The 13,829-nt window shown below is 28.7% G+C and overlaps 1 protein-coding gene across 1 annotated transcript in view; it reads right to left on the minus strand.

The window, feature by feature from the left end:
- Nucleotides 1–263: 263 nt before the first annotated feature.
- Nucleotides 264–13,829, minus strand: part of LOC147065678 (uncharacterized) — a 69,014-nt gene continuing 55,448 nt past the window's right edge. Inside the window, exons 3-7 of the mRNA XM_085957101.1 lie at nucleotides 8,868–9,034; nucleotides 7,366–7,567; nucleotides 4,131–4,264; nucleotides 2,856–3,105; nucleotides 264–489 (exon numbers count right to left, since the gene is read on the minus strand). Coding sequence (XP_085813227.1) covers nucleotides 419–489; nucleotides 2,856–3,105; nucleotides 4,131–4,264; nucleotides 7,366–7,567; nucleotides 8,868–9,034 — 824 coding nt within the window. The 3' untranslated portion in view covers nucleotides 264–418. The remainder of the gene's footprint in view (nucleotides 490–2,855; nucleotides 3,106–4,130; nucleotides 4,265–7,365; nucleotides 7,568–8,867; nucleotides 9,035–13,829) is intronic.

Raw genomic sequence — 13,829 nt, forward strand, 5'->3', positions numbered from 1 at the left:
TAATTCAATGCAATAAAACTTGTAAGAGATTATCTACTTGACTTTGGTTTCATATTCCTTAAATAATAAACGCAATATATTTTGTGAAGTGCATGATTATAATGTTAATTAAAATCAGATATAATAATCCCAATGATAATTATATCACGTCATTATTTATGACATTTTAATCAACATTTACATATTATATTAAAATTATATATTGTGTCAAAAAGGTTGCGTTTTTCTTAACATTATATTATAAATGATATAGCCTTATATTTGTACCTATAGTATCACTTTTTACAAAGTCCATATTCATGCTTTATTTGCACACATTTGAAAACATATTTTTATTGCGACTAGCATATTATTATATTATTTATTACAAAATTGATAGGAATTAAATTAAAACAATATATTTTCACTGTTGGTTTTTTCAAAAGATCTTTCTTAATATCGCAAATACACTCGTGAGGAAAAGGGTATTTCCAGATGATAGGCATTTACCTGTAAATAGAAAAATATATTGTTAAAAAAGCACTACTTTCATAATAAAATAATTTGTTTATTACTTAAGGCTGGTTCGGACTGGTCGAGTAATTTAGTCGAGTGGCGAGTAATTTAGTAACTAAACACGTATGAACAGTTAAATTTAGTCGAGTAATTTAGTAAAATTTCATTCATTTAGTCAAGTCGATCCATTTTATTCTATTTTTCGGCTGAGTAGCGACCCCCACCACCTCTCACTAAATACAAAATAAGCCACGAGACAAGTTCATTAGTTGTTGTAGAATTTTTTCCTCAAATTATTCAAATATATGAAGTTATTAACTTATTTTTTTTTAATTATAAAAAATTCAATCCAATGAATGTTATATTCTTAAATCTTGTGAATTATCCGCTGAATAGAAAAATAGTTCATTTTTGCTTTGTTATGTTGTGCTCTGTTCATTTTGACACGTCGCTTACTAATGTAATGTGTTCGGTCACTTTTCACTTACTAAATCACTTAATCAATCGCCACTCGACTAAATCATTTGACCAGTCCGAACCAGCCTTTAGTCTTATACTATGTCATAAGACATTACACAACGTTTAAATCAGTAAGTATACGAATATAAAACACCTTTGTTCATATTATTAATCATATAAAGTTTAATTGAATATCGTTTATGAAAAATTCTACCACATGGGTGCCAATTTCTTCGAGTTGTATATTATGCTAAGTAAAAATAATGATGGAAAATATATGCGTGAAAATTTCTAGTTCCTCAAGTAGTATAAAAACCATAATATTTACCCACCAAACCGTTTTGCCTCACACCACAATCGGTCTCAAGTCTAATAGTTTAAAAGCCGGAGAAAACGAGAAACAGCTCATTCCAGATGACCGGATCAAACCAAAAATACTACAATTTTTTTTTTGAAAACAGGACATAATATATGCCGCTTAATGCAGAGAGGAGTAGAGTCATGTCGTGGAGAAGGCTGTCAGACAGTCAATTCACCCGGGTTATGATCCTCACCTATGAGGTTCCAACGAAGAAGTAAACGTCTTATTACGTCAACGTCATAATTAAAAGATAATATATTTCAATTAGAAATCACCCTCTTCTATTGATAAAATTTTACTTTCACTATAAAATCTTACATCTCTAATAATATAAAACTCTGAAGGTTTTCTGTTAAAACTTTTCATCCCTTAGTCTTAATTTATTGCATTTACATTTTGAAAATATTTAAAGTTTTTACTCACAATATTGTATTTGAAAAGGTTCTTTCATAATAACTTAAAACGTAATCTATACATTTACCCCACCAACGCATCTAGACAACGAACTGTAGGCGAAAACTCTACGAAGCTTTAATACTCCCCGAATCTGATCGCCCACGCAAACTCCCTTCATTCTAAGTACAAGGTAAATTAATATTTTGCACCAACGTAGGAATAAAATATCAATGAATGATTCAAAAAATTGAATAACAATAATTATTTATTATTGATTTGTGAAATTCGAATTGAATAAACGGTATTATTTAAAATTTATGATTACACTTTCTTTTAATAGAATTGGAAACATAATACTTTCACGAAGGAATATTAAATCAGTTTATTCAACGTAATCGAATGTGTCGAATTCCGCATATAAATATAATATCATGTACAAACCAGATTAAATTAAATTAATATAACTTTAGATTTGTCATATTAATTACTGAATAACAAATTAAGATACACTATATTTGACATTAAACAATTCTTGCCTCTTTTTCACAATAAATTAGTTTATAATTAATTATTAAATGTTATGTAGGTACTGAATAATTGATATAGTTTCTATCAACTATGTAGTATTAAGCTTACAATGTAATATAATGTATTGATTATTTACATTTTAAAGTATTTTAATTAAGCTATACGTCCCTATATAATATATTATAAAATTTTTAAAATAAATAAATAGATATTTATTTATTTAATAAAAAATAAATTTACAATAATTGAAATGAGATTATAAAATATGCGTTCAATAAAAGCTCCCATACTATTATTAAGTAATTATTTATGGTTAAGTTTATCATCGAAATATATTTTAGTAAGTTTTGTTGAACGTCCCAAAGAGATTTTTGTATAATACGTAATTAAAAAAAATTAGCATATCTTTATCTTCATTTAATTTATATTCATATTGAGTTGTCATATTGTGACAATACTAATTTTTTTTTTGACTGTGGAATCATGATTAAACCCTATCGATCGAACGAGGAAAGATCTCTCTTAGTACCAAAAATCTAACTTTCATTTTTTTTGTTTTAGACTTGGTTTTTCTTTCAAAATACTATTATATTTTGAATGATTATGACATGGTTACCTGCAGCACTGGGCCATTCCAGTTTCTGGTTGTGCAATGGTTGCGAAGCTGCCAGGGCGGCCGTAGCATCAGCCGATCGAGCCGCCTCCTCTACTGCAGCAAGGGCAGCAGAACATCTAACCCTCAAGAGAGAACCAACTCCTCCGCCCTTGAAGTGACCTCTGGACAGGACCATCTTCAGCCGAGCCGAACTGGAAGCCAGTTCGTCTTCTACGGGTTCTTCGGCACGTGTCACTTGTTTTTGACCAACCTTGTGAATAGGGTAAAAGTAATAGTGAGCAACTAAGTTATAATTTAATTTGAAAGTTTATTATGCAGATTTTAATATCTACTATAAGCGTTATAAGCATAAACATCTAATACTAAAATCTATTACTTAAATTTTAGGGAACGGCAACGTTTTTAGACTTTTACATTGAACTTTTAGTTTTAATAATAGTGACGTACTTAAGAGAAAATAGGGAGTATAAAAATACTTACTAAATTAGTTATATTTCAATATATAAATACAGAAAATTATAAAATATGTAAAAAAAAAAAAGAATATTATTTAAATGAAACCGAGACAAAGGCCAATAATAATTAATGCAATTTAGAAGGCGCTTCAGAAAGCATTGTATAAACATTAGTGAGGAACGCGTGTATATAATAAACAATTTGGTTGCTAGGATCTCCCTAGCAACAAGCAGTATGTTTTGGGAAAGCATAATAAGATTTTTTTATACTATCTATTTATTACGATTTACTATTATTTACAAGAAAATAAAACAAATAACCACTATTTAGTCCACATAGCATTTAATGGTCCGATTATTAAATTCACTTTCAAAAAGTAAATACGTTAGATAATATAAGCCAGCGAAACCAATGTCGATCAGTATTGAATATATATATTATTTTATAGCTTTGTAATAAAAATTATTAGGTAATGCAATTAACTAATAATATATTGTGTGAAAATGCAAAACAAAGTATATTTGGAGCTTTTAATAATAAGTTTATTTACTTCGACGAAATTCAAACAGTGAAAAGTAAAACCATAATATAAATATATATAAGTGTTTATTTATGATTATATAAATATTCTACAATTATTATTACAATACCCCCAAAACCGCTTTTTATACTAGTGGGTATTTTAAATCGGTACCTACTACCCACAGAATTCAGTCAATTTTATCGATTTTTTTTAAATGCCGTAAACAGAATATTATATCCGGCTTTTATAAAAATAAATCTAGTATATTATGAAATAATGAAAATTTTCAAAAATACCTCCTCGTTGTTGACAAACAACGTAAGATGCGCTGGTGGTGCAGACGGAGCTGATCTGCAAGTGATGTCCAGGACTTCTCCTATTGTGTACGCTGATCTTAGACCTTCTATTCTTGGTTCCTCCAATGGTAATGCTAAATAAACAATAATATAATTTTATAAAAAAATATTGAGGTATATTACTGATAAATATGCTTTTATTAGGCTTTATAAATTATATTATTCTACGTAATATATTTAAAAAAAAAGTTAACATAAATAAATTGTCAACAAATTTATCTTGGCTTGTATATCTGTGTTACTAGTGTTTAATTTCTATTTTTGTAATCTGGGTGGCGATTATTATAAATAGTGTTTCATATTTTTCATAGTCTACACCAAGGGTAGTCAACATGGTTCCTACCGCCCACTGGTGGGCGTTCCAGCTTTCATGGTGGGCGGTTGGGATTTTAAAAACGTTGTCATTATGTTTTCATAAAATTACCCGTGATAATTTAAATTTCAAACCGCCTGAATATTACGGAAAAAATAGACCTTCGTTTGTTCCTCAAAAAAATTAAGCCAGTTATCCACTATTTAGTTTCGCAGCATCAGCTTCAGGAATCTCTTTAATAGTTTAATTAATCAAATGTAATTTCATCAGACTTCATGCTTCTATGTATAAATAAAAATATATATTTAACTACAGTAAGTTGTATTATAAAGATTTATTCTGCCACCCTTAGCGAAAGTCTGACATAAAGTATTTGGTAAATAATTATTATTATATGCTTTAACTTACTGTAACTCTGCTTTATAAATGTTATAAAGTAAAGTTACTTCCCTACTTTATAAATCACAACTACTGTGGAACCGGTCGGCGGTTAGAAAATTTTACTACTAACAGAGATACATAAGTGGGCGGTAGGTATAACAAGGTTGACTACCCTTGGTCTACACTCTACAATCAATAATTTTCTTGATACACTTTTTAACGTCATACATTTTGAGCTGTCACAGCAGTGGCCTAGTGTTACATAATAATTACTGAAATTACTAAATCTACTGATATTTAATATTAAATTAAAGATCATATTTTTGCGTAATTTTTTAGAAGATATTTGTGAGATTATTATTCTCCCAAGATGCAGAACCAACCTGCCACTGGTAATGCCAATTGAGAAACTTATACTAATTAAGTTCAACCAAATTGTTTCTGGTGTTGATTTATTCCACTTGCGTGAGGGTGAGTTTAGTCAGACGCTATTTTATAAATTCTTAAAATAGGGTCTCCTTGGCAAACTCAGTTTACTTCTTTGAACTTCTATAGGTGTATAATTGTATTTTTACTGATTGTTTATTTAAATTTTTATCGCTTTTATTACCTTTTTATTACTTTCTTTTCTTCTTTATAATAACGTTTCATGTCATGTTTGTGAACGTCTTAAACTTATAATTTGTAATGTCTACAATATGTTAAAAAATAAATTGAATTGCATTGAATGAAGTTAACATCATGCTCCGAAGGCCACTATTATCTTATTTATTAAGTAAAATCGTCATTTTTTAAAATATTTTTTTGGCAATTTGGCAACACTGCAAAATATTCTTTACGTTAATCTTTGATAATAGGTAATTTAGTTTTTTTTAATAAATACACATTTTTTAAATGCAGACTATTATACTATAAAATTATTTTTGGCTTTTAATTAAATAGTTACATCGTAAAATGTTTACTGTGCCATGACTTCTTTGTTAATGAACAAAATTTGAATTAAATTTGTAACCACATCAAAATAGCAAATCCTCCTCAAGGTCTAGACTCCATAAAAGCTTTGAGACAATTAAAATTTATTGAGTGACACAAAGTAACTAGTACAATTTGAAATAACAGAGTGAAGATTACATCTCACATATCAGTCGTTTCGTTTTATTAGAATGCGCGCCGAACCGTCGAAATTTATTCAAATTTATACATGATCCCGTCTTATGGCGAAGATTTTACAATAAACAAAAGCATCTAGGAGGCTCTTCGCAGACGATATTCAAAACAAACGTCCAAACTTTCGCGTAATGAGCCTCTCGAGAAAGAAATATTTCCCCAAACACCGCCAGAACTTTAGTGATGAGGTGAGATTCTTTTAAAGAACCGGCTCGTATTCTCCTTAACTATTTATGAATGGCTTGGTTTAAGAGGGTCATTTAAAATCTTCAACTAAATGTCTTTTTTACGATATTTTATGGTCTCATAAAAAAATTGTTGTTGTAAACACTATTTTTACCCAGGTTCATTACCTTACGCTTACAGTGAAACATTGTTTAATAATTATATATAATAATAATTAGTACCTACTAAACCATCAATTATTTATTGAAACAAATCCAAGATCCACATTGCATTTCTTACAATAAAAAGAATTATCAGGTGACAGTGCCACATATCAACATTCTTGTCGATGCGCTAAATAATACTATTTTTATATCATAAGCAATCTAGAGCCTAGTCCGTAAAACGCTGACCCTTTATCTGGATGCTCCAGGTTCAATTTCCGATGAAGTCACAATATATTCATCTGATTTTCTCAAAACCTGGGTGTTTTTGATTGTTTCACTTCTATTACTACCTTCACTATTGTTACACTACACCACTGTTATTGGCGTTATGGCCTGTTGTAGTGCCAAAAAGAATATTATTATTACAATATACATAGCTCTAAAGCAAGGGTTGATTTGAAAATTAATGCATGTGAGCAAAATGCATTTACGTGACTAAGCAATCAAGTGCAGCGCGCATGAGAGAACTCAATGTGGGTATTATATTTATGCGATCGCGCAACAAAGACGTGGAGGCACATTAGAGAGAGAGAGGTAGATTATGGGTTGACAGACACATCAAACATGACAAATATGTAATTTTATACAATTAAGTCAAAAGCGTTTCTCTATTATGATCTTTAGATTTTCAATTTATTCATTGAAGTAATTACTTATAGTTTATTTTTTTAATTTTAATAGATCATGAACATTACAAATTGGTAGTAACAGAGTTGAGGGTCAGATTTTCATCTACTAAATACTTTATTTTATAACCCGTTAATTATTTTTCTAAATTTAATATTAAACGCTCTCTAAAAATCCTGGCCAAATCTCTTTAAAATTCTTTGACCCATCTCTTATCATAATATTATATTATACAGAAAAAAATAAAACGAAATGAAAAGTTTTCAATATTTTTAGCTAAAGTCAAATATCGCACCCATGACTGTCATATTTCTCGTCTCGATGGCCGTTCTAAACGTTGGCGCCTCTGTGGAGACCTCGCAGGTATACGCTCCTGAAGCCACCGGCGACAGATGGTTGAGCGTGATGCGGCAGTGGTTTCTGCTGCAGGATTTATCTGCCGGTCCTAGAGCTGACTCCAGTCTAGCTCCGGGTAATGGGAACGTCAGAATGCTTGGCTAAGGAAATACATCTATAATGAAGTATTTGTGATAAAATTACTTTCAATAATAATCATTTTAGCAAGGCTCGAAATGGACCGGAGTGCAGTTCCGATTCGTTAAATCCCAGAGATTAACGCTCTTATCACACACATACACACACACACTCAAACACATTTATTTTTTATTAAATATACATAAAATAAGATAAATATGTTGATATTTTTGGAAACTTATCGAGCGCTCCAGTTCGTAAAATTTTCCATTTCGAGCACTGGATTTTAGTTTAAATGAATTTCTGCGGTTTGAAAATAATGAATTATCATCTGCATTGTTTTGATAGAATATAAATTATGGATTATTTATTATAATATATTTATCTGTTTTCCACCTTTAGATGTTATGTAGTACTAGTAATATCTAATGATGAAATTATAAATCACGTAGTTAAATATAATTAACTCCAAATTGACCTTTCAAATGTTCAATTAATCAATTAATTAGTACGCATCTAAACACAACCACAAGACAAAAAATTAATGTTCTATTTGATTAATTATTTGTAATAAAACACAATTTTTTTTAGTACTTATTCCACTTTTTAATTAAATTTTTGTACAAGTGGAATAAGTACTAAAAAAATTGTGTTTTATTTAATTACCAAATAATTAATCAAATAATACAATACAGTTCTACCATGAATTGACAGTTAACACTATAAAAGAAATTAATGTTCTTTTTTAATTATAAGATAAATACATAATTTAAAAAATAAACGTTGATCAATATTTTATGATTATTTTTATGATGGAATTGAAAGTTTTCTCAAAGGTTTACGAGAGATTTTTTGAATAATCGAGGCTCTTTTACGGCACAAATTTATGCGTTTTAATCATAGTGGTAGTTATTGCTTATACTTAAAATGCAATACGGTCAACTATTTGTAGGAAATAATTATAATTTCATATTGGAAAAAATGGTGAGTATGGCAAAATATGCAATCGAAAATCTTTGTTAACTTCAAACAGCTTACCACATCATCAACGTTACAATGATTGAAACTCGCAATTATACACCTCAACCTGACTATATATATAGTTTCTAATCAGTTTTCAATGCGTCCGTGATTAGATGCAATATCTTGATCGCTAGGCTACCTACTAATTACAAATTAAGATCCACTCAAAACAAAATATTTAAATATAAATGAAAAAGTATTATAAAGTATAAAATACACAACCATTAGGGTCAGCGACTAGTTGTACATATAAGAATAAATGCAATTTTAATAAATTAGGTGTAAATAGTATGTACATACCTTGTGTGTAGGCATATATCTGTAAAACTCATGATCATCTTTGTACCACTTGACAGAGAATAATGCGTCTTGTCCAGTGTCATAGGAGCAGCCAAGAATTACAGGTTGGCGAAGATCAGCCAAGGCTGGAACTTCCACTCCGACTATCTTCAAACATGAGCTGCTACCTGTTGATTATAAAAAAATAATAATTTAAACATATGCATACCAAAAGATTACGCCCACGGTGGCCGCGCGGCATAAGCGTTGGACTATCATGCCGTGGGTCCCAGGTTCGAATCCTGGGTCTGGCAAGTACACATATTGTTTTTCAACTTGTGTGTGAGTCAGGGTATGGACCTAATAGGTTGAGCAAGTGGCTGGCATCCATTTCTCGTAAAAACAAAATCTGTTAATACAAACCTCTACTCTGTGGAGGCCCATATGATCCTATTAGAATCGGACATGGTCGAAAAAAAATACCAAAAGAAATAATTACGTATAGTTTATTAGTTATTTATACGTTTATTATACGTGTAATTAAGTATAATTATATATAGTCTTATAAATCATTTGTATTCAAGCGTATGAAATTTTGTTACTGCCATTTTATAGAGATGATCGTATAAAGTTTTGACTGCCATGAATTTGGCTGCACAATATCGATGTAAAACCTCATTCGCTGCATACCAATGACTGGTCCCAATTGCATTACGAAAATGTCAAAATCATTTGTAAATGCTAAAAGTTATTAAAGTGTAAAACGTATGCGAAACTGGGGTTGTCCAATAATCACAATATGAATCGCAACCGACGCAATTGCACAAATGTCAGAATGTATTCAATCGTTATAATGTTTTAAATAATCATTTTTGGTATACCTACTAAATCTAAACTAAAGGTACTTTTTATTGTCATTTTTGTGATGACTGATCGTAATGTTTTTTTTTCGAGTGCAATCATATACTTTTTAAGTTATTGTTTTTAAATTTATTTAATAAAGAATTCTGGTATAGAAGATATGTGATACCACTACTTTGGTGGACTTACTCCGACTACAATTTATAATGCCACCATTTTCGTAAAGAAGAAAATATTGAGGCCATTTTTCAATGAATAATATCTTAACTTTTAAATGAATTAAAGAACAAAATAGCCACTTAATAAAAAAAAAAAATATTCAACAATTTATTTATCCATTTCGTTTGACAAGACTCTTGAATAACATCTGAATATTAATTAATAACTAAACTGATAGTATATACTAGATAGTTTCATAGCGTCGGTTAGTGAATAGGGCACTTAATTGATACTTCGTTTAAAATAAAAAAAATGGTAGCCAAAATGAACGTAATTTGATAAACATTTTATTTAAAAACTACTAATTAATTTCTTCGTAATTAAATAGGATGCCCGTAGTTATTCGTAATGCGCTTTGACACAAAGTCAGTGGTTACAAGTTCAAATCTCATCAGGCGACATATTAAAAATATGTTTTCTAGTAGATATGTCTGAGGTGTTTTCTAATTCTTGTGAATTATTAGTCGTTGGATAAAAGAAATCATTTATTTTGTACTTACCTAGATTATTTTAACAAACATATATAATATATCTTTTGTTATTTTCATGTTTTTTTTATTTGCTATGTCACAAAATCTTTGAAATAAAAACATGCAGTTTGTATGCTAGTGATAGTAAATAGGCTATTCATTTGTTATATTTTTTTAAATATTGTATAAAATAAGTGTATAGTATGCAGGTGACATAAAAAGCGATATTCTTTTATCTTTTTTTTTAAATCTTGTAAAAAATGGGTGGATTAGTGAATATTAGAATAATGCGTTTTAAATTTGGAATGGTTAAGTATATATTATAAACATATTATGTTAATATCGAAAAATACCTCATACGATTTTAATATACTCGTATTATATATTATAATGATAATAGTTTTTTTTTTATATAAGAATTGGTATAGATAATTATAATTATTTAAAATATAACCCAATTAAAAATATTTCCCCGCCAAAAGTCGGTTTCATGCCCATGCCTAGGACAAGAAGAATTTAAAGCCACAATTTCAAATTTTAAATAATAATATAATCCTATCATTATAGTTTATTATGAGGTTTCTGGAACGTGTAACCATGTCTTAAATGTGTAACCATGTAAACGTCCATGGTTACACATTTTAGAGGGCACTCCTTACCCAATAATTATTATTACTCCAATCCAAAACTCACTAAATTGTAAATTTCTATCGTATTGCTAGTAATTGTCATACTTTGAGTGCAAGTCGAAATTAATTCGAACATTACAAACTTTATTTACTGCGAACAAGTTACCGCATTGCATTAGAAAGTAATCAACAACTAGCACTACCATAGTTATTCTTAATTAAGTACATCAGACTGTCTATAGTCTGTCTTCCTCCAACCCTCCCTACTATTTTTAAATGTAAATCTCAATTATTTTTGTTCTCAATTGTGAAACATGTCACGACACGTTATTCTACATTTAAATTACTATTTCTTAATAGGATTTATTTATATATGCCTGATATTAAATAGTATGTATTTCTCAGATTTTGCTTGGACAAACATGGACAAAACATAAATATTTTAAATTTTGTAAATTATAATAAAAAATACTAACTAATTCACGTAGTATATATAATATCTAACAATGTCATGTAATACGTCATTAGTAGTTTGAATTCATTTTACTCTTAACATAATGTATTCTTTATCGCGGATTGAGAATTACCATGCCTAAGGCTTTATATAAAATAAAAAACTCTTTTTTCGTTGGAACCTAAACATATGCACGATTAAATCATTGTTTACGTCTGCATATTTACATTCTCACCAACTATTAAATCATAATATAATCATTTAAATAATATTGAATATATTTTTCTAAAGTACCTATAAGTACCTAACGTCTATTTATTTTCGAATTCCGTGGCGTCCAGTTGTCCGGTGCCAAATCGTCCTAGACCCGAATTATGCGATTAATTTTGAGAAAGAATAACATCAGAACACGGCCTTAAATTGGATAAACAAACACGTAACTCCTCATCTGTAATCGTTTTTTTTCTCTTTCATTTCCACGAGTGCTAAGAAAGTTAATTCGCAAAGATACGACAATCCAAACAGTAACAGAGATTTAATGATTATAGTAGTTAATCGAAGACTCCAACCGGAAATCATAAATGCTGACATATTTAGCTCAGAAAATGGGCTTCGTGAACAGGATCGTTTCTCATGTGTTTTAAATTTTCTTTCATTGTTAATATCATGTGTGTACCGTTGTATCTTTTGAAAAGGTCGATGAGACACCCGTATATTTTCTCTTCTTCTTCGTCTTTTGCACTTTTGGTTATATTTTTGGGGCACACCTAGAACCCCTTGCGACATTAATGTACCGCAACGCACAGTTTGGCAGACATCTTTAATTAATTGTTCATAAACAATAAACCTAGTCACGTTTTTTTAACTGATAATTATTTCTTTAATCAAACTTTCATTCTGAGATGTTCACAAAAACAGCTGTCATAATATGATTTGTATCATTTTGTGATAATAAAATCAACAATTACAATAATAATGATAACCAAACACATATTCAATTTATTATAAAATCACAAAGTTGTTTATAAATAAGTAGTAATATATGCTACCGTTTATACTATAAGCTAATTTTACTAGTGGAAAAAGCTGAATTTTATTAATAATGAACTAATAAGATCTTACTAGAAAAGAACTAACTACAAAAATATGACTTAAAGAAGAAAATTCTTAACAAATAATAATGTTAAAACATAAAAATGAAGATAAATATCACTGTAGCCCATACCTTCCCATAACATTTTAGAACAATAAACAAAGACCATTAGGTATATGTTGCAATAATTTAATTAAATTTTCTTCATACTATGTTATTAAAACATTTATATTATCCTGTTTTTTTCGGTAAAATGACTTATTCAAAAGCAATCAAACTAAAAAAATAAATTTTATGCATTTTACATTGACTTCAAAATATCGGTCTTTTATTTCAAAAATTTCTTACAAAATTAGCATAAATAAAAGCAAATCTAGGTAGATTTTTTAACTGTTTTTTTTATTTAAATTCACTTCATCGAACTTGTCTAAACTTTTCCAATCATAAAAATAAAAATGATTTTGGAAATCGATCTACTAAACTTTTCTCTCAGGGAAAAATTTTAATTTGAATTTGTATAATTTATACCGAAAAAAATCACAGATTTAATTTAAAAAGTTAATCCGCTCAAAAGAAAACATTAAGTACATAAATTGAATTTGCCATTTAGATTCAAAAACAGAATAATTGTATTAGATAAAGCCTTTTGAATAATACAAACTCCAATAATTATAATAACAATTATCCGTTAGAAGTTAATTCTAATACCTTTGAACTTTATTTACAATTCAACCCTTCAGAATTCAAACAATATTATTAAGAAATAATATCATTATTATTTTTTATTATTATTTAAACGCTAATTTCAACCAATTAAATGAAGTTTCTCAAAATCAGTCCACTGATAAAATTTTTCATATATTTTAAATTAATTCCAGAGATTACATATTTATATGACTACAATTAAAACATATATTTCTTTTGAAATACGTTCACTTTTCAGTAAGTATCTAATAAAAAAACATTACAGAAACGTGAGTAAACTTCATTATTCGAATCATTGTTTTTTTTTTTTTTTTTTTTTAAATAAATGAGGGAATCGAAAACTATAGTTGGTATCTTGCTTTAGTTAAGTAGTTTCTTATATATTGTTATTCATATTCATAGCATTACGCGATTGTTTATCTAAATCTGAATAATTATAATCAATTGTGTAAAAAAGGTTAGTAGTTGTTACAAATTAACCCAAAATAGAAAATTACGTGCACCCATAAAATGAATAAATTGAGTTAACATTTTCCAAGTAGAACTCTGTTT

Source organism: Rhyacophila brunnea, unplaced genomic scaffold, assembly GCF_057557595.1.
Source record: "Rhyacophila brunnea isolate RB1 unplaced genomic scaffold, BYU_Rbru_1.0 scaffold_6, whole genome shotgun sequence".
NCBI classification, from domain to species: Eukaryota; Metazoa; Arthropoda; class Insecta; order Trichoptera; family Rhyacophilidae; genus Rhyacophila; species Rhyacophila brunnea.